Source organism: Gadus macrocephalus, chromosome 2 (assembly GCF_031168955.1).
Source record: "Gadus macrocephalus chromosome 2, ASM3116895v1".
Lineage (NCBI taxonomy): Eukaryota > Metazoa > Chordata > Actinopteri > Gadiformes > Gadidae > Gadus > Gadus macrocephalus.
The window spans coordinates 22,661,040-22,680,968 of NC_082383.1; the positions used below are offsets into that span (position 1 = coordinate 22,661,040).

Sequence of the window (19,929 nt, forward strand, 5' to 3'; positions counted from 1 at the left end):
GGGTCGTAACATCGATAGCCATATTATATGATGGTTAAGTCATAAAGTCATTCATTGACTAAGTCCAAAAGTCATTCAATAATTTCCGCTGGTACATGATATGTAACGGCGTGTTTGAGAGAAGGTTTAGATATACGACACTAACAGAGTTTGAGAGAAGTAAGGACTAGACACTGTAACACTGATTGAGAGAAGCAAGGACTAGAAATATGACACTGTAACAGCGTTGCAGAGATGTATGAACTGGATGACACTAACAGTGTTTGAGAGAAGGGTTAGAAATATGACACTCACAGCATTTTAGAGAACTAGATATATTACACTGTAACAGAGGTTTTGAGAGAAAGTAATATATATATGCCACTAACAGGGAGTTAGAGAGAAGTACTGTAGATAATTGATCAAACAGAATTTGAATGAAGTACTTTAGGTACATGACACTAACAGCGATGGGATGAGGTACTGTAGATACATGACACTTTAACAGTGATTGAGAAAATAAGGACTGTAGGTGATTGATACTAACGTTCGTTTGAGAGAACGACTAGATATATGACACTGAAAGCGTCCTTGAGAGAAGTAAGGACTATAGATTGCTACTGAGTAGCCTAGACTGAATAAAGCCCATGCAAAAAACGTGCTTTGTTTCCACTAAAAAATACTCCCTATTGAAGGCGTATCCCTCTCACACCACATCTGGGACAAACAACTGCATGTAAGGCAGAAAGGACTCTGGGGGGGGGGGGGCAGAACAGATGTAGTCGAAGATACATTATGATTATGTCGTCATTTTTTATCGTAGCTGCGACGTGTGAAATGACTTCAGCGCATTGCATAAACGCATAAGCGTTGTAAATAAATGTGATGACGCAGCTCACTTAAAAACAGTGCTACACTGACTGACGTGCAGACGGATGATGAACCGATTACAGTCGACTATAGATGACATGATGAGATCACATTTATTCATTCAGAATGTGTCATTTAGTTTTGGTCATGCAATACGCATCATGTAAAACGCGTGCAATAAACAGAAACAACCATACATGCGCGATAAATACAGCGATTGGGAAGATACATTAGCTTAGCCTGTTTGACTGAATTCGTGGGTTGAATGCTCTTTTGACTAGCCCGCAACAATGGCGCCTGTGGGGGGGATAGTGCTCAATCAAAAGGTACGATTCATCACAATAAAATGCAGAGGTCTCCTCTGATGAATTGATGATGAGGACGAACCGGGCTGCTGCGCGCCTGCGCAATGTCAGCACTCGCGGTGGCCTGTGATTGGCTGAAAATGACATCACCTACTAAAGCGCTATTCTTAGCGTTGAACGGCATTACCTCATCCTTTTCGCTTCTCTCAGGTATAGTCGGACAACAACAAACGTTGGGAACATTTGCAAGGACGGAGAGGAAGAGGAAGGGAGTGCGCGTCGCCAGATCTGTGTTGATTGTGATATTTTTTTCGTCCACGAAAGTGTCCGAGATTCTGGAAGTGACCGCTCCAACAGCTTCGGCATTCTGTCTGGTCGCAAGGCTATTCGAGCAAGATTTCAAGTTTGCATATTGGAGTTTTTGGATAACACAAATCTAATCGTAAGTAGTAAACCAAAACAGTTTTCGTCACTTCCATTTGCATTTTCTGTGGTGTTTGCAAGAATTCAATATCAGGCTGCATTGCAGACTACTTTGCACAGCATTCCTCGACCATTTACATTTTTCCTGGTTTGCAATTATAGTTACATTTTCAAATTACATTTGGGTAAAAGGCATAATGTTTTAAATGCCTCTTCTTTTCCAATATCTTGTTTAACCACGGGTGCATAGTAACGCTGAGTTGTTTTCCACCTGCGCCAGATCCAGCCATGGTGTTCTGCAGGGAGAGAGAGCGCGAGCGACCTCCGCTGTCTCTCATTCTGCCGCATCTCTTCCTGGGAGCTGAGCGGGACGTTACGCAGGTAAACACACTCACTAGCCATCGTCCAAATAACATCCCTTTCCCAGAAAACAAGACGCGTAGTCCGTTTATTGTGGCTGTTGTCATGGAGCAAGCATATAGCCGCCACACAGTCTATATTCGACTATATGCATCTCAATAAATTGAAGTTAGTATCGAGGCGACAATACAATTGTCATCCTTGCAGGACTCGCTCAGTGCCAGGGGGATCTCGTACGTGCTGAGCGTGAGTCGCTGCAGTCCGCAGCCCTCCTTCCTGCCCGTCTCGCAGTACTTGCGCATACCCATCGACGACTCTCTGCGGGACGACCTTCTGCCCTGGATCCCCGCGGCGCTGCGCTTCATCGGTACGCGCACGATGATGCAATACAGAGCGACACGTCTATTGAGTGGTCTGCCTGCCCTTTGAATAACCTGTCAATAGAGGGGTCTGCCTGCTTTTTATAACTTCTATGGATTTGACTACTCGCCCTGCAAACGTACTATGTAGTAGCCTACTTGCCCTACATCTATAGTAGTAGTTATAGTGTTATAGAGTAGTAAATAACATGACCTTTTATTACTACAATAATCATAACCCGATATGAATGGCACTCCATTTGGTACAATAAATAAAACATTCACTATTTTCTGCAACAATATCCTGAAGAATAATACCCGCAAAACCTAAGGAGATGAAACCCTGGCGATAAAATGCACTACGGCGCTCTAACCATGTACCACGACCATGGACCCTGACCGTGTACCCTGACCATGGACCCTGACCGTGTACCGTGGACCCTGCTGTGTCTCTCTGCAGACGGGGCGATGTCGTCTGGAGGAGCCGTTCTGGTCCACTGTGCAGCCGGCATCTCCCGCTCCCCGGCGCTGGCCGTGGCCTACATCATGTACAGCATGGGGCTGGACCTGGACCACGCCTATAGGTGAGTATCACGGTCTCCCAGCCGCATCGCGATGGGACACATGACTGCATAATGTACAGTGCACGTGTGCACTTTAGTGCGTGTCTTTGCGTTAAGATGTAGTACTTCATCCGTCACATTCAGTGAATAGTTTTCCGTAATGCTCCAACGATGGCGTTGAACGTCGAACCAACTAAAGTGTTTTTCTCCGTTCTCTCCCGGGTCCAGGTTTGTAAAGGAGAGAAGGCCGTCCATTTCCCCCAACTTCAACTTCCTGGGCCAGCTGCAACACTTCCAAGGCAGCCTCCGTCAGAAGTCCACGGACGGAAACCTGGTCATCCAGCCCCTGAACCCCCCCAACGCCAACCACTCTGTCCCCCCCACCGCCCCCCTGCCCCCCCCGGGCCCCGGCCTGGACTACCAGGGCAACCTCCTCCCTGCTGGAGACACGGGGGCCTCCGCCAGAGGGGACCCCCCTACCGACCGCACGGAGGAAACCGCCCAGAGATGTTCCCGCTGGGGCGAGGCGCCGAAGGACCCCTCCGAGGCGGCGGCGTGCGCGCTCTCCAGGAAGCTCCAGACGCTAGACCTCACGCTCAACCTGACCCCCAGCGCCCTGACCCCCAGCGAGCCCTCGGGCCCCGCCCCCTGCCGCAAGCCGACGCCCCCCCCTGCTCACCTGCACCTCCCCATAGGCCACGCCTCCCTTCTGGAGAAGCGCCGGAGCCTCACCCTCTCCTTGTTCAGCACTGTCAACGCTCCCCACGCTGTCACCACACCCACACCCAGCCGGCCGCACCCAGCCACCGCCCAGACGCAGGCGCACACCGCCTCTGTTCCAGCTAGTCAGACGGCTCGTGTTGGAAGTGCCGAGCAGTACCCCGACCCGCCAGCAGAGGTAGCTGTTGAGTCGGCTGCACCGGAGGCCGGAAGCCAGAGGCAGCGGGGGTCGGCTTCCTCTTCCTGCACGAGGAGCACCAGGCCGGCCCAGGCAGCCCCCCAAGGCCCAGCCCCGCTGGGGGGGAGAGCCCAGGGGAAGAGCGCAGGTGTCTGCCCCCCCAACCAGGCTCAAAGTCCTAGTCAGAAGACGGCCAACCGAAAGGAGACGAGGAGGGGGGAGGCGGCCAGGAGGCAGCTCCGCCTCCCCATCATCCCCATACTCACCCCCACACTCACCTCCTCCACCACCACCACCACCACCATAGTCGACCAGCAGCCGTCTGCAGAGAACAAGAAGGGCTCGTCCACTCTGGGCCTGGAGGAGAACGCTGTGGAGGACCAGAGCCCGCTGTCCCCGCTCAACCTGACCCTCAACAAGTTGCTGGGCTGGGGGGAGAGAATGCTGCTCGGGGTGCTGCTGGGGCCCCAGATTAAAATGGGACAGGCTGCTCTGCCGTACAGGTGCTGATGAAGAAGGGCGCCCTCTACTGGCGGAGAGTGGGAGCAAGAGACTCTTTTTACAAAATAATCCTTAAGCGAATTTTGTCTATTTTGTTTATGAGAAGGCAAGCGAAAGCCGAGCTCGTGTTATGTATGTGGGTGCATGTGCCTTTGCGCACTTTTGTGTGTACGCACAAATGTACGCATGTGCACCAGCTAAAGTTATGACAGCGTATGTGTCCCTTTGAGGTAACCATATCGCATGTTTACTGTACCCCTGCCTATGACATTTTGCTGCGGTAAAGGAACTGGGAAGGAACCCATTTTTTTCAATGACGTCTTATTTATTAATGACCTGAGAAGGTACTATCTATGTGCATTTGAGGAAGGTTTTCCTTGAATCCAGATGCCAGGACACGCTTGATTATGTTATTTTCCTATTTATTAACTGACAGTTGTCAGGTGTTTTGTGTTTCCTGTTATTTATAAGATGCCGATATTTTGAGAGCTGTATTTTGCCGCTATGACTTGTTAAGAAAACAGTGTTCATTAAAGACTACAATTTAATCTTGCATTATGTCGTCTAACGTCTATGACACTTGCTTCAATTCTAGATTAATATAGATGTGCTGATTCAGTGTCCTTCTTCAAACAAATGATCATAAAGTATACACTGCATATACGTTTAACTTCCTACCCTTTGAGTTCTCAAACGGAAAAGATAATAATGTTTACTTTTCGGCTTTGAAAAAGTCTCCCCCTCGTCACTTCTGGGCGGGGTTTGGTGACTCACATCCGGTAGAAATAAGGCACCTCATGAACAAGGACCAGGTAGCACGATTTAACATGATGAAACCTTAGACGAACAAATAATAATTAGACAAATATTAGTCTCACACCATTTAATAACTAGGCCTGTGAACGGTTAGGCGACACGGTACAGCCCTGACCTACTGCAGTCGAATGCCAAGCAATGATAACCTTTCATTGCCAAATAAGGAAATTGACAGAAAAGTGACACTTTGGAACTCAAATTCACCTCAATGCTTTTAACGACCGATCGTATTGTCGGGCATAGCCATTGAAAACAACATTAACAACTACTATACAAAATTAACCTTATGGATTCTGATCACAATCGCATGCCTTTAGAAGGGGCTGCATGAGAAATGATCAGAGGAGACGAGGGGCGGAGCCCGAGAGCCGCCCGCTGATTGACACACCCCTGCTGGACACGCCCCCTCGCACATACGCAGCGCACATACGCGAGGATTTGGTCAAAGCTTTGACTGGGGGAGAAAAAAAAAGTTGACGAAAAAAGTTGCCTTGAGGCAAAGAAAAAGAAGGAACATAGGTCGAGGAAAATCTTAAGGGAACATCGCAGTACACAAAAGAGTAGCGCGCACACGCATGCTCCGGAGAGACTGTTCAAACCGAGCCCGTTGAGCAAGAGACAAACCTTGGATCGGGTTCGACTGCGTAACTTTACCGTTGGAGTTTTTTTGTTAGTAACAGTGTTAAAGTTGGCCCACCCTCGGACGGGTTTATCCAAGGCGAGTGTCGAATACGCTTTTTTCCCTGGACAAAAGATCGATCGTTGAGTCGCAGTTCCTGGACGGAAGACTTCCATCGTTTATATTCGCTGCAGATGTGAAGCGATTGAAGGAGAAGGAGAAAAAAAGCGAGGAATATTCGCGTTACATTGACGATCTGGACAGGAACATGTATGCCCCGGACGTGGCAGATTGTTTTACACCAAGATAAAAAACAATAAGTAACTAAAGCCTCCAGGACCGTTGGATAGTTTTTCGAAATAATAAAAAAAAAGAATAGACGCCCATGTTTCGGCCTTGTGCAGAATTCAAACCCCTTCGCCTTTGGTCCCTCGAAAAGGCGTAAGCCCCATTTGTATGTCTGCTCTAAACTCTGTGTTTAGTTCGTTATAATTGGGACACCCAGTCCAGTAAGTTACAGCCCTACCAGGCCTATCACACCACACACACAACCGCTGGATCCATAGCCGCTATGTCTAACGACGAGGAGAGATTTAAGTTGGTGGTCGTCGGGGGAGGCGGAGTGGGCAAGAGCGCCCTGACCATCCAGTTCATCCAGGTGAGTGCGTGTGTGGTCCGTGTTATAAGCGGATAGGGATACAATGTTGTGCAGTTGTGGTCAACATTTAAGATCTGACCGTCCATTTTCATAGAAGGCCACGACTGATCTTTTAAAATCACCAGTTTTGCTGTGCCTATGTTGTAAGCGGCGAATGTATTGTTTAACCACACCGTGGTGATTTTACTCCCCAGTCGTACTTCGTGTCCGACTATGATCCCACCATCGAAGACTCCTACACCAAGATATGCACCGTGGATGGAAAGGAGACGAGACTGGACAGTGAGTAGCGATCCTATCGATGAAATAGGATTCAACAGGTTCGGCCAACCTATATATCACGTCGTGTTTCGGTGCTTGGTTGAGTTACATATCCAATAGCCTAAAATCCAGAGATAAAGGGCTATAACTATGGCAGGTGAGTCGCGATGGGGTGATTTATAACATGGATCGGAACCCAATGTAAATGTCCAAAAGACGGTCGCACCCTTCGCTCGCCGTGTAGTCTCAAAGCAAGTCCGCCCGTTTGCGAAGTCATACAGCAAGGAAGGTGATTCAGCGCCGTGTTACGACTTGCACTCGGTTTCTTCTAAGCTGTAAGCAAAGTAGGAGAATAAGTTTTTCCGTCACTGCCGTCATGTCGTTAAAGATATGCGTGGCTGGGGGGGGAAAAGGCCAACTTTAAGGACTTGCGTTGTCTGTGCTTCCAGTGGTGCCAGCTGTAATTATGTTGGAGAAAGCATGTCATTTTTCTTGTATACTTTGGTATGATCAAGGATTGCTTCTAGGTTTTCTTTTTCCCCCTCCATAAATCTGAATTGGGCCTGACTGACTCATTTGTTTAACAGATCTCTTGAAACAAACACCTGTCATGGGGTATTCTTAGACGATTTTGAGAGATATATTTTGAGTCACTGCGTTATAATGGATATGAAACACAAAGTAATGGAACTGAAACACAGAAACTCCCTATATGTATTTTACGTTTTTCAAACATTGTATGTTGAAAACGATTTTGGCTTAACATGACAAATAAACTAGTAAAAAGTGCTCTGCTGAATATCAACCCTCCATGAGTTTCAAGATGGATTGGAACAAGCCAAAATACCCCAGTATGTGCCGGCAGAAATGTAATCTGCAAACACAAGTGACCCTTCTGTCCGCACAACTTGGCCTTATGCTTAAAAATTATATTATAAAGAGTTGAGGGAAGTCTGGCCTTGATACAGATCTTAAAGCTACAAAATATCAGTTTGCCCTGGTTACATTATGCCCATAAAATGTCAAAGACATTTCTCTGCCCCCCAAAAATATAGTGTAGTAAAATATAGTCATGATGTACTATATTCAGCATTCATGCCTCTTAAGTTATGTTAAAGTAAACCTTTATCACAGTGAAGCTTTTTTTTTAGAGACAGAACAACACATAGTTTCATGAACACTAAACTGATGTTGAACAAAGTAACTGTCCTAAGTAACAAAGTGGTTTAATCCTAACCCTTTAATGAAAGAGCAGCAAGATTGGGAGCTTTTTCAATAATGCTGTCAGTAATAATTGATTGTTATTGTCTAGTCATGAAATAAAGTGATTGATTTATTGGTGATACCCAGCTTTATAGTCTAAATAAATGATCTCTACACGGTAATAAATGCGTTCTGACAGACAAGCTGATGCTAGCCATGTTGACTTGAGGCGATGAAAACTTAAAAACCCACAACTTATTTTGGTTGGCAAGCCACAGTGATGGCTCCTTTTATTTCTGTTTTTAAAGTATATCGGAAGTCACACAACACATTTGCGACCTACATGTTCCCCATTTTCTTTTCAAAAGACTGCCAGAGAGACTGAAATATCCCATCTGTTTGATCCATCTTTTACAGCCTTCAAGTGTTAAAATGGGTGTGGCTTCACCCGTTTAACATCTGTTTAACTATAGATTGTCCTGTCCTGCACATGTTTTACATTGGATGTCAATTCATAAAACTGGAGCCCGACCGATAAAGGATTTTTAAGACCAATACGATACAATTATTTAGTCGGCCGATATATATTTAAAAAAGAAATTCCAGAAACGCGCAACAAAACATAAACAGATTTCCCTAACATTGGTTTAGTGATTCCTCACTAAAATAATAAGGTAATGCAGTTTAAAAATAAACTTTATTTTATTGTTTTATTGTCACAACAGAAAAGTCAAAATCAAAATGTATTAAAGTTCTGATAAATAAAATGTATAAAAATACAAACTCTAGATATGAAACTCAAAGTCCTTTGAACAAAAACACAATAACCGGGAAAAAAAACAAAAACACTTCTTTTTTTTTTAAATATGAATGAATCGGCCGATACTGATGGTTTGGAAAATGCCGAATATCGGGCGATAATATCATCCCGCCGATATATCGTCCCGCCGATATATCGGTCGGGCTCTACATAAAACCATTTACATACAGGAGTTAGTTGTCTTATGTACTACCGATTCACGGCTGATTTGTAGAGCTCGCCGGAGACCCCTCTTAGAGATCTCTTGTGTCTTTCCTAGTCCTGGACACGGCCGGCCAGGAGGAGTTCGGGGCCATGAGGGAGCAGTACATGCGATCAGGAGAAGGATTTCTGCTGGTGTTCGCCCTCAATGACCGTGGAAGGTAAGGTTGCAGAGTGTGTGTGGCGATCGTTTATTTGATCATTTGTTCCACTCGAGGCTCACTCGTTCAGAGTTCACCTAGCCTTGTCCCCCCACACCCTCTTACGCACTTATTCTATGTTGTAGGTCCTTGCACTTAAAAATATAACTTATTATTGTGTAGCATCTTATCCTAGCTATCTTTGTTGTATACGGGGAATGGGTTAACCTAGTGATGGTTAGTGCTTGGCACGTGGTTCTATGAACATCCTTACTGTACCGACTGGTATACGTATATTGTTTCTCCTTCTACCGATAAAAGTACTTAATGTAAGTCGCTTTGGATAAAAGCGTCTGATAAAATGTAAATGTAAATCTGTTAGTTTTAAACTTAACATTAATAGCCATGTTTATCCAGTCCTGATGTGGGTCATTAGCACCTGTCGACCACAGCTGGTCGATACTCTACGGTCAAACATTCACAGCAGTCATTGTTCCCTTTTTTAAGGTCTAATATAAGGTGCTATGAGGAAGGCATCACGTTTCGGTGTAGCGAGAACAAAACGGAGATGCAGAAGTCTCAATTACCGGCAGTCAAATGAGTTGGTTGCACTGGTGAATCTCCCCTCCTCCTCCGTCTTCCCCAAACGTGTCACTTATTTTCGCTGCGTGACGCCCGTGCATATGTCCCATTCCTCCCCCGTGGCCGTGTAAACAGCAGGCGGCTAGCCCCCGCCAGAGACCAGCAACCCGCCACTCGCAGACAGTTGCTCAGCCTTGTGTTAACAGTCTCCGCGCGACTTCTCTCTCCCTCTGTCTGTCTGTCTGTCTGTCTGTCTGTCTGTCTGTCTGTCTGTCTGTCTGTCTGTCTGTCTGTCTGTCTGTGTAACAGACAGACTGTCTGTGTAACTGTCTGTGTAACTCTTCTCCTTCTCTCTCTCTCTCTCTGTAACTCTTCTCTCTCTCTCTGTCTCTGTCTCTGTCTCTGTCTCTGTCTCTGTCTCTGTCTCTGTCTCTCTCTGTCTCTCTCTCTCTGTAACTCTTCTCCTTCTCTCTGTCTCTCTCTCTCTGTAACTCTTCTCCTTCTCTGCCTCCATCTCTAGTTACAATGAGATCCAGAAGTTCCACACCCAGATCCTGCGGGTCAAGGACCGCGATGACTTCCCCATGGTGCTGGTGGGGAACAAGGCCGACCTGGACCAGCAGCGAGCGGTGAGGGGCCTGCGAGCGCCTTTGTTTGATGGTTTAAAGGCAGGGGATATGACGCCACCAGGTGTGAGTGTGGTTAGCCGTTACAAGCCGTTTGAAAAAAGGGCTTTGACACCTGTGACATCACCGGTGGGAGTTTCCACCTAGATGTAAGATGGATAGTTAGTTAAGCAACGTCTGCTACAGTCCGCTGGGTGGGCTGGTTGACTGATTACAATTACAATTAGGGCATTTAGCGCCTTACATCGGTTAATTCAACCATGCAAGGCGACAGCCAGCTCGTCAGGAGCAGTTAGGGTCAAGTGTCTCGCTCAGGGACACATCGACACTCAGCTAGGAGGACCCGGGGATCGAGCTAGCAACCTTGAGGTGACAAGACAACGCCTCTACCTCGTGAGCTGACCCGACGGATCTATCCAGCGCACATCTAGGCGGTTGTGATGTCCCTGAAACACACGGGAAGAGGCCGACGTTCCAACAGCCTTGTAATGCCTGATAACACTCCCACCTGGTGGCAGAAGATCCCCCCCCCCCCTTTAAGCGTTTTGCTGAACAGGGTTGTGGTACGAGGTGCGTAGCCCCTGGCTCTCCTCCAAGCCCCCGCAGTGCAGGAAACGGTACAGGTGCGAGTGTTGGGTGTTTCCCCCGTGTGGCGGTGGTGGAGGCGTGCGCACAACGCTTCATGGGAATTTCAGACGTGAGTAATTTCAGAGGCGGTGTTGTAATCATTAGCGGCGGAAACCGTAATCGCAAATAAAATGTGGGTTGCACACATTCTTGCACAGAGGCTTATTGATCATGCCACGGTAGATTTGGGTGTGTTGTTCTCGCATGCGCATCTTTCCCCGTGGGAGACGGGTGTGAAATAAGTGTTAATAAACAGAGCTTGTGTGTTTGTGCGCACTGCATACACAAGTGATGACTAATGAGTCGAGTCAAAGTCTTAACAAGGAATTGCCGCAATAGCCTGCAGCTGTGAAACCACGTTCATCGGCTATTTGAGAGATGTGTGAAAAGAATAGCAGGGCTTGTTGCAGCTCTGTGTTACCGTGGTTCTTCTATCGGCTAGCATTGTCACGGCCGTGGCTGACCTGTCTCGATGTGCGAGTACTTCTGTGCCATCGTCGCGTACTTTGATAACATTTCAATTGAACTCTAATGGTTAATGGGACTGCATATATATATATAGCGCTTTTCTAACCAGTGGCCGAGCGAAGCGCTGTACAATATTGCCCAACATTCACCCATTCAAGAACACATTCGCAATACGAAGACGGAACTAGTAGTTGTCTCAATCGACCCCCTGAGCCAGATGCTGCCACAGCGTAATGTCAAGACGTGGTCGGGTTTGAGGTTACGGTGTTGTGGTTAGCTGCTAGGCCCTGCCCGATAGTGGTGTGGAAACTGGCCTTTTTTTACATTCGCATCAAAAGCTCGTTCGGGGGTTATTTTGTGTCGCAACGTTTTGTTGCAAGATCCACATCGCTTGAGTCCCCGCGCTTATCGATGTTGCATGGACGCCGTGGTGGGTGAGCCCACTGTATTCTGTCGGCGGAGGCAGGCCGGTTAGCATTCAAAGCACTCAATGCTTGTTAGCATTGAGTGCTGCTAGAAGCCTTGGTTGCATTGGGTCGTGATCTCCCCAGGGTGATGCGGATAATGGAGAGGACCAGCCGCTCTACCCCTCAGTGTGAGTCTGACAGGGTGAGGCATAAGCATCTGGAATGGGAGTTGGTGCATTGGGAAAATGTGACTGTTTGTGTGTAGGTGTGTGTGTGTGTGTGTGTGTGTGTGGGCGCTGTTGTGATTGTGTCGGATTACTCACACAGACCTGCAGACAGCTGACCCACACTTAGTAGCAAACCAAGCTATTTTTGGGTTTCTTTTTACATTTTCGTGTGCGTGTGCAATTCCACAGTACGTGTCGTGGTAGCTGTCGTGGCCCTCAATAGCCATGGCAACGGAGTGAATGGGGCAGAATCATCCCAGAATGCATTCTGGTTTTCCTTTGAACAATGGTTACTAGTGTGAACAGCCAAATGTGAATATGTTAGCAAAAGAATTATAGAAATTATGGAATTTTGTACTTAGTCCGAATGTCTTAATCTCATTCACAAAAAGAATGAGGGCATTTTTTTTCGGCACCATTTAAGATGTCTGTAGCGGCTGATTACATTGGGCAGTGTTTATTTGACCTCTCGGGTTCAGAGCTTGGTCGGGAGGCCACTCTAACCCAAAGAGGCGCCCCGAGGTGGGCGGTCGGGTCGGGACGGGGCTCAAACATACCATCAGCAGAGCTCAGAACGTCCTGCTTCTTTTTTTCTTAATTGGTTTCTTTCCTCCCTGAAGATCTCGAGGGACGAGTCTCAGGGCTTCGCCCGGGAGCAGAGGATCCACTACATGGAGGCGTCGGCCAAGAACCGCTACAACGTGGACGAGGCCTTCCTGGAGGTGGTGCGGGCCATAAGGTGACGCACTCGCACACACACGGCACAACCAGGCAGTCACTCGCACACACACACACACACACACACACACACACACACACACACACACACACACACACACACACACACACACACACACACACACACACACACCCTCCCTCATGCCTCTCTCGTCCTCCACAGGAGGTTTCAGGAGACGGAGAGCCCCCCCGCCCCGGCCAGCCACACCGGCAAGCAGAAGGGGGGCGGCTGCCCCTGCACCCTCCTCTAGCCGGGGCCTCCGCCCGCCGCTCCCATCACGCCGCTGTTGCCATGGAGACCAAAAGCCCCCCCCCCCCCCCCCTCGCCTCGACACTTTTGTCTGATGGAGCGGGGGAAGAACAGAAAAGCGAGTGTGTGGACCGGGAGCTGCAGTATTTCCGTCGGTGCATGAGTGCTAGTGTGTGTGTGTGTGTGTGTGTGTGTGTGTGTGTGTGTGTGTGTGTGTGTGTGTGTGTGTGTGTGTGTGTGTGTGTGTGTGTGTGTGTGTGTGTGTGTGTGTGTGTGTGTGTGTGTGTGTGTGTGTGTGTGTGTGTGTGTGTGGAAGGGGGATAGCAGCATCTTGGCAGAGAACAAATTATTTTTTTCCAATTTAAGATGGTTTCATTCGCACTTTGTTGCTAGAAGCATTTTTTTTATTATAATTTTTGTTATGTATTAACTGTGGTTCTGTCTTTTTATGTGAAAGGGAAATTATTAGTTGAAAGAATTGGGGGGATGGGGGGGGGGGGGGGGGGGGGGGGGGCAGAGGGGTAAATCCAACCTCCTCACTGCCGACCGTGGAGGGTTGACGGTGTGATTGGATTCAGCCTTTGTGAACGCCTGTCGAGGTTGAACGGTGTTTTAAGACGTGCTTAGCAAAAGGCATTCAAAGGGTCTTGTGTTTCCATCCAATGACAGTGGATCAAATTAGTCTTACAGCTTTAAGTGTGATTTTTTTTTTTTTATCTTTAAGTGTTGTTTTGCTTTAAAAAAAAAAAAAAGAAGAAGAAGCAGACCAGAGGGATGACTGCAGACGTTTTTTCAAACACTGGTACTATTTCATTTTGTTGGTTGATTTTTAAAAAGGCACAAGGTTCATGAGCGTGTAACTTTTGCATTATATATTTTTTGCCATGATTTTAGCTTAGGTCCAGCAGACCACCTTATAAAACACTAAAACGCCTTATAATTGTTATGTTTGGGCTGAGCTAGGGTGCTAGTGCGCGTCCTAGCCTCCTAGCCTGGGTGAACTCACTCCTGCCCACCAGTCGCACATCGATGGGTTGTGTTTACTTTATCTCATGTTTGTTGCCTCAGCACAGACAACGGGGCCAGATGATCCCGTAACGCCCGCGCAAAATGTGCAAGTTATTACAAGCCAAGCCTAGGTCTGGTGTGTCTCGTGGGGTGGATGATAAAGGCCCAAACACATGTACGTTGTTGTTGTTTTAACGTGTGCATTATTTGAGTTGTTATACGTTTCTAAGAGGTCGTGTTTCCTCATTGAAGAACACAGCAGTTTCCCTAATGGCCTTTTAAGTGGTGAGATTTCGGTCCTAAGAGATATCAGAGATGGCTTCCCTACCCCTGGCCTAATATAATTGTTAATGAGGCTCCCACAGGGAGAAGGTCTCTGTCTAGATATCAGTTGTTGCCATTTGGGTATGGGGGGGGGGGGGGGAAGAAGGTTAGGGGGCGGAGCATATACAGGAAGTGCATGGACGAGGAGAACAAAGAATTCCTACCTGCAGCCAAAGGTCCCATGTTAACCGTTGTAGTTAGTTCAATGTCATCAGCTTTACATTTCATATGCTACAGCAGCAGGGTTTTCACAAGACCATTATCGTTGTTTAATTTAAATTGAATTTAGTATTTTTTGAAAAGATTATTACAAACATTTAATGGTACAATGATTAGGTGTGTATTCCATTTTGTCCATCTACTTTGGTTATGCATTCCTGTTTTTTTTCCTACATGTTTTCATCATTCGTCTTTCGACTCGACATTTCAATGTTTATCTAGCTTGCGACCAGCAGTTCTCACAAGCAATTTTGTACCTAATAAAAAAAATACCAAAGGAGTTTTGTATGCAATTAAACGATTTACTCTTACCAGTGTCTAATGTTCTTTGTCACTGTTGCTATCTTGCATTCTTTATATATAATTCCATTTAATTAATTGTATATTAGTTAGCCTAAAAATAAAATAGTCTAATTTCGATTAATAGTTTGAAGTCGCCAAATCATCAACCAATCTGCCGCTGAAATCCAGTCCTCAATTAACCTACCTCACTAAAATGGAGATTCCAGTCCACCCTCCAATGCCAATCAGCCCACCCCTTCCCTAATTACCAACAGTGACGAAACAAACTTTTCTGCCAGCCAATGTTACGAGAGGAAACCCCGCTGATCCGTTCGGTTTGTTTTTCTTTCGTTCCATCATCCCTTGGACGTGATCTCTGAACCAGCTGATTCACTGCTTGCTTATGAAGCCTTCAGCAAGTATGTTGCCAAACAGGTATGTGGCGTGACGCGAAGCCGGGGATGGTGTTTATGGGAAAACAGGTGAACAGCAGATACTTTTTGAGTTCCGTCTCAAACACAAGGAAATATATCGATAGCAAACCTTTTGGGTTTGCCCTTCAATATGTCGCGCGGGAGTGTCTGAAAACAAAGAAGATTTCCTATAAATAGTTTGTATTTTTTTATGTGGACGGTTTCAGCCCTTAAAGGAAACACCAGTCAGGTAAGCTGGAAGCGTCTGTAGCCTACCGCCTTTTTGAAAATACGAAATAGACGGATCCGTGCGCTGAATATAAGCTTGAGGTGTTACGTATCTAGTGCGTATATATGATCTACGCACTAGATTGTTCGACATCCCATTCGTATATTCATATTCTGGTTACATGATAATACCTAATCGTTGGGATACAAACCAAACGTAACCTACCACTAGATGGTGATAAACCACAGAATACAGCGATACACAGAAGTCATTGTGTTTAACAAGGGTAACCCATCAGATGTTAAATGGCACTAGTATAGCCTCTCTTGCTAAATTAACTTTAACTGTCAAATAATAAGAAGGTTATTTCTTTATTTTTCCTTAGTTTTTGCTTTTGAAAATGCCAGCCTTTGCAGTGATCTTTTTTGGCCGAGTATTGGTTCTCCATCTGGTTTCAGCAAGATTGATCCACAACAATCATGAAGGTAAGAGAAAACTACCTTCTACTATCTGTTTCTGTCTGAGTTTTAGGCTACTCATTCCCCTTGTTTGCTACTGAGCCGTTATATTGCCTTTAGCCTCCCAGCAGATCTGGTTTTATTTGTGCTGAATTTATTCATCTTTATTACAGGTCAGGGAATTGTCAGTAGGGCTGCAACTAATCCTTATTGGTAGATTTTCAATCCACAAATATTTCTTTTAAGTTGATAAACTGTAACAAAGAATTGGAAACGCCCATCCAAATGGACCAGCTCCAACGTGTCGTCTTAAAAGTGCTTCCAAACAATAAAGAGAAACTAAAGTATACATTTGATAATGATCCATGAACCAAGTATTAGTATTTCTGACGCATCAAGCTGCAAATATGTTGTGTTTGTGTACAATTAATTGATCGATTCCGAACTAGATGAATTCTCTGTCATCTGATTTTATCGGCACACGGTTCTGGCCGTGTAACCATTTGGCTCCTCTGCCCAACTGGTTGATGTGAGCCGGTGTTCCTCCTTCTCCGTGCTGATTCCCCCCTGTGGTTGTGGCCGGGCCAGTGTTCCTGGGGGAGAGGCCCGCCGCGTCCTTCTTGTCCCGCTCGCTGCTCTACAACAGCTGGGACTTTGAGCTGGTCCGCTCGGACGACCTGGAGCGCGAGTGCCGCGAGGAGACTTGCAGCTTCGAGGAGGCCCGAGAGGTGTTTGAGGACGACGACCAGACGGTAGGCCCACACACACACACACACACACACACACACACACACACACACACACACACACACACACACACACTCTCTTCTGAGTTTGTTTTCTGACGTGGTAGCTGAAGAATAGACATTAGAGCTGAAGAAATCCGATTTGGGTCCTGGTAGAATCACTCTGGACCAACAGTCTAAGAGTCTTTAATTATACAATATAGGCCTATTTGTTTTGTTTGGACATTGACCTAATCCGATGTTAACACACTATTGTTATTAACAGTAAAGGGGGGGGGGGGGAAAGGAAGCTTAGAAAGCAAACTGTTTTACCATTTACACTACATAAAAAAAAAGGCGAGAGCCCTCTTCAATTGATGCCAGATGTGAGTTGCAAATATTTCACCAAGTGGGGGGGGCGGAGGAGGTGTGTGTGTGTGTGTGTGTGTGTGTGTGTGTGTGTGTGTGTGTGTGTGTGTGTGTGTGTGTGTGTGTGTGTGTGTGTGTGTGTGTGTGTGTGTGTGTGTGTGTGTGTGTGTGTGTGCAAAAAAGGTTCACCTAAACGTTTTTTCCAAATAGAGCTATTTCGTTAAATCTTCTTATGCTTCCATTTTCTAGAAAATCTTCTGGGATTCATATGCAGGCGATCAAGGTAACTCTTTACTTCTATTTTGTGAAGGCCCTTTGCATAGGATTTGACTGTTTGAAATTAAAACGCCCGACCCACAAATGAGATGTTTCTATATGTATTCAAACACCGTATTTTGTTTTTCATCTGACATCTCACAGAATGTTGCTTACCTCATACTGATGACCTATAAAAATGATAATTCTAATAATTATACATTTAAGTTGTCTGGCAACTCTCATCGCTTGGGACGATCTCAAGGTGCTTGACCGTGCATTAAGACAATAAAACAGACGGCACGAAGATACTGATGGGTCGACTAAAAGAAAAGTCAACTTCCTGTCTTTAAAGAAGGCCAGACCTTACATAGCCCCTTTATCAATTCAGTTTCCCCTGTTAACCTCGCTGAGGTCCAACGCTGTGGTTCAGCCTGATCGCGGTGGTTCAGCCTGATCACGGTGGTTCAAACGGCCCGGCTGCTTAGCCGTGTTGGCACACGGGGGTGTGGTGGTTCAGCGGGGAGGGAGAGGGGGAGAGAGAGAGGGAGAGAGAGAGAGAGAGAGGCTCCCGGCTCCAGCATAAGTGTGATGACTGCTGCTTGCAGCCCCCCCGGTGGACGTGGCGGGCCTGGTGGCGGGCCTCATAGCCATCCTGGTCTCGGGCGTGATCATCGCTGTGCTGGGCCTCTACTGCTACAATTCGCGCAACAAGACCGGCAGGAGGTCGGGCAGGTACGTTGTTTCATCCCCAAGAGGGGAGCTGCCGTCCGGAGGGCCGCGGCCCCCCCAACGGTGGGATGGTGGGGGCAGACGGGTTACAGGTGAGCTAGGCGTGTCTTTAGGGGTCACAACGATCGGGTGGAGGAATGAGGGGGTTCTTCCGCACATCTGAGCAAGCGGCGTGAGTTTGCTCACTGAACTGAAACACGTTGAAGAAGCAGACGTGTCGGCGTTGGATTGCAGATTCAAAGGATTTACCTCGTAACGTACACACGCATGACGGCCAGTGAAATGTGTGTGTGACAGACTCTGTATTTTCTGTGCTTAGAAAATATAACATTACAATATAATTTACTATTATTATTATTTATTATTTAATTATTATTATTTTTTTAAGCACTGAAAACACAGTATAATTATATTGTCTTTTGTAGTCATTTAGAGGGTATCTAAATACAACTTTGAGGTTGTATATTTCTGAGGTTTGACAGCCAAAGGGGGTCAATATTCAGGGGGAGAGGGAACGACGCGTAGCGAAAGCCCGCAGGCTGGAATGGAACCAGGGTGAGCCACCGAGCCCGCTGTTACTTAGCGCAGTGCAACAGGATGACTCTAATGCTCCACCGTGTCCCCCTGGGGTCCAGCTCTCCTGTGAGACTAGCTGCTGACGGCCGCCTGGCCCCGGAGATGACCCCAATGACGGCGCTGCCCGCCCTGCCGTCGTACAGCGAGGCTCTGAACCGGAGCGGGCAGCACGACGCGCCTCCCCCACCCTACTCTGGGTATGTATACGGAGGGGGGGGGTCGTCTTTCAGAGAAACCGTAGCGGCAGGTTTATTTGCAATGCGGGACTCGAGAGAGAGATGTACACTGTAGTCATATATTTTTTATTTTATTTTTGTCCACAGGGGGGCGCCATCCGAACCTCCCGATCCAGCGGAACGATGAATAAATGCAGTTTTCGTTTGTTTTTGTTTTTATGGTTTAGCACTGTTGTGAGGCGATTTTTACACCGAGTTTGTTACATAAATTGATGAAAAATAGTGTGATGCAGTCTTAATTTTGCGATTCCGGTTGTTTTCCAATCGTCTGCATTTAAGATATGATGGTGTTCTTGGCTGCAGAATACGTTTTACTTGGTTTCAGGGTAGGCTATATAGACTTCTTATTAAGTTTATGCTTTTAGTGAATGTGACGGTTTCTTTAAAAGTGAAAGAATAAAGTGACATTTTTAAGAGATGATAAACTATGTTCACCAGCTTTGTTCGGCTACTTTTACACATGTTGAATGCCACTTTTTAAATAAAGATCGTTTTGTTTTCACAAATGTATTTAAATAGGCATATTATGGCGAACAACATATTTGTGGACCTATTAAGCTGCACATCGCGAATGATGCAATGTGAACCATAATGTTATGGACAGAGGGTGTTTCCTTTTAGATTTATAATGGTATGTGGTATGCTATTGCGTATTTTAAGAAATATTGAGCCTACAAAGAGCAATATAAACTATAGCCTTTAGATCTAATTGTCCATGCAGTTGTTCAACGTGCGATGCACTTATCAATAAAAAAATCTTAAAACCGAATTTAATAAAGCCGTTTCGAACGCCCTACGACGGTTACATTAGCCTACTACAACGTCTGTACCAGACTCGAAAAGCCGTATCTGCAGTGTGTGTGTGTGTGTGTGTGTGTGTGTGTGTGTGTGTGTGTGTGTGTGTGTGTGTGTGTGTGTGTGTGTGTGTGTGTGTGTGTGTGTGTGTGTGTGTGTGTGTGTGTGTGTGTGTGTGTGTGTGTGTGTGTGTGTGTGTGTGTGTGTGTGTGTGTGTGTACTGGGTGAAGAGAATCGTAGGAAGGGAGGGAGTGTGCAAACGCGCGAGCCAGCCAGCCCAGTCATTCGTTCTTAAAAATGGCGTCTTCTGAACAAAATGACCGAAAATAGCTCTACTACAGGGCCTCCGTGTTGTCCTCACATCAGGCTACACACCCAACGCGGAACATGGCCGTACCACTAAAACT

At 46.4% G+C, this 19,929-nt stretch overlaps 3 protein-coding genes across 4 annotated transcripts; all 3 read left to right on the forward strand.

Moving 5' to 3' along the window:
• The first annotated feature begins 1,298 nt into the window (after nt 1-1,298).
• Nucleotides 1,299-4,811, forward strand: si:ch211-195b15.8 (dual specificity protein phosphatase 8). The gene is made up of 5 exons (XM_060073662.1): nt 1,299-1,596; nt 1,858-1,958; nt 2,145-2,304; nt 2,757-2,880; nt 3,088-4,811. The coding sequence occupies exons 2-5, from the start codon at nt 1,866-1,868 to the stop codon at nt 4,265-4,267; spliced, it is 1,557 nt and encodes a 518-aa protein (XP_059929645.1). The 5' UTR covers nt 1,299-1,596; nt 1,858-1,865; the 3' UTR covers nt 4,268-4,811.
• A 669-nt stretch (nt 4,812-5,480) lies between these two features.
• rras (RAS related) lies at nt 5,481-13,196 on the forward strand. The gene is made up of 6 exons (XM_060074111.1): nt 5,481-6,351; nt 6,546-6,633; nt 8,895-8,997; nt 10,079-10,187; nt 12,534-12,652; nt 12,815-13,196. Exons 1-6 carry the CDS (start codon nt 6,265-6,267, stop codon nt 12,900-12,902), a joined length of 594 nt encoding a protein of 197 aa, XP_059930094.1. The 5' UTR covers nt 5,481-6,264; the 3' UTR covers nt 12,903-13,196.
• A 1,771-nt stretch (nt 13,197-14,967) lies between these two features.
• On the forward strand, nt 14,968-19,532 carry prrg2 (proline rich Gla (G-carboxyglutamic acid) 2). 2 transcript variants are annotated; one of them, XM_060074125.1, is made up of 7 exons: nt 14,968-15,397; nt 15,762-15,861; nt 16,423-16,586; nt 17,178-17,211; nt 17,792-17,918; nt 18,551-18,688; nt 18,815-19,532. In XM_060074125.1, exons 1-7 carry the CDS (start codon nt 15,359-15,361, stop codon nt 18,852-18,854), a joined length of 642 nt encoding a protein of 213 aa, XP_059930108.1. In that variant the 5' UTR covers nt 14,968-15,358; the 3' UTR covers nt 18,855-19,532. The 2 variants fall into 2 exon arrangements, with proteins under 2 accessions (XP_059930108.1, XP_059930099.1); XM_060074116.1 differs by having other exon boundaries at nt 14,999-15,169.
• The last annotated feature ends 397 nt before the right edge of the window (nt 19,533-19,929 follow it).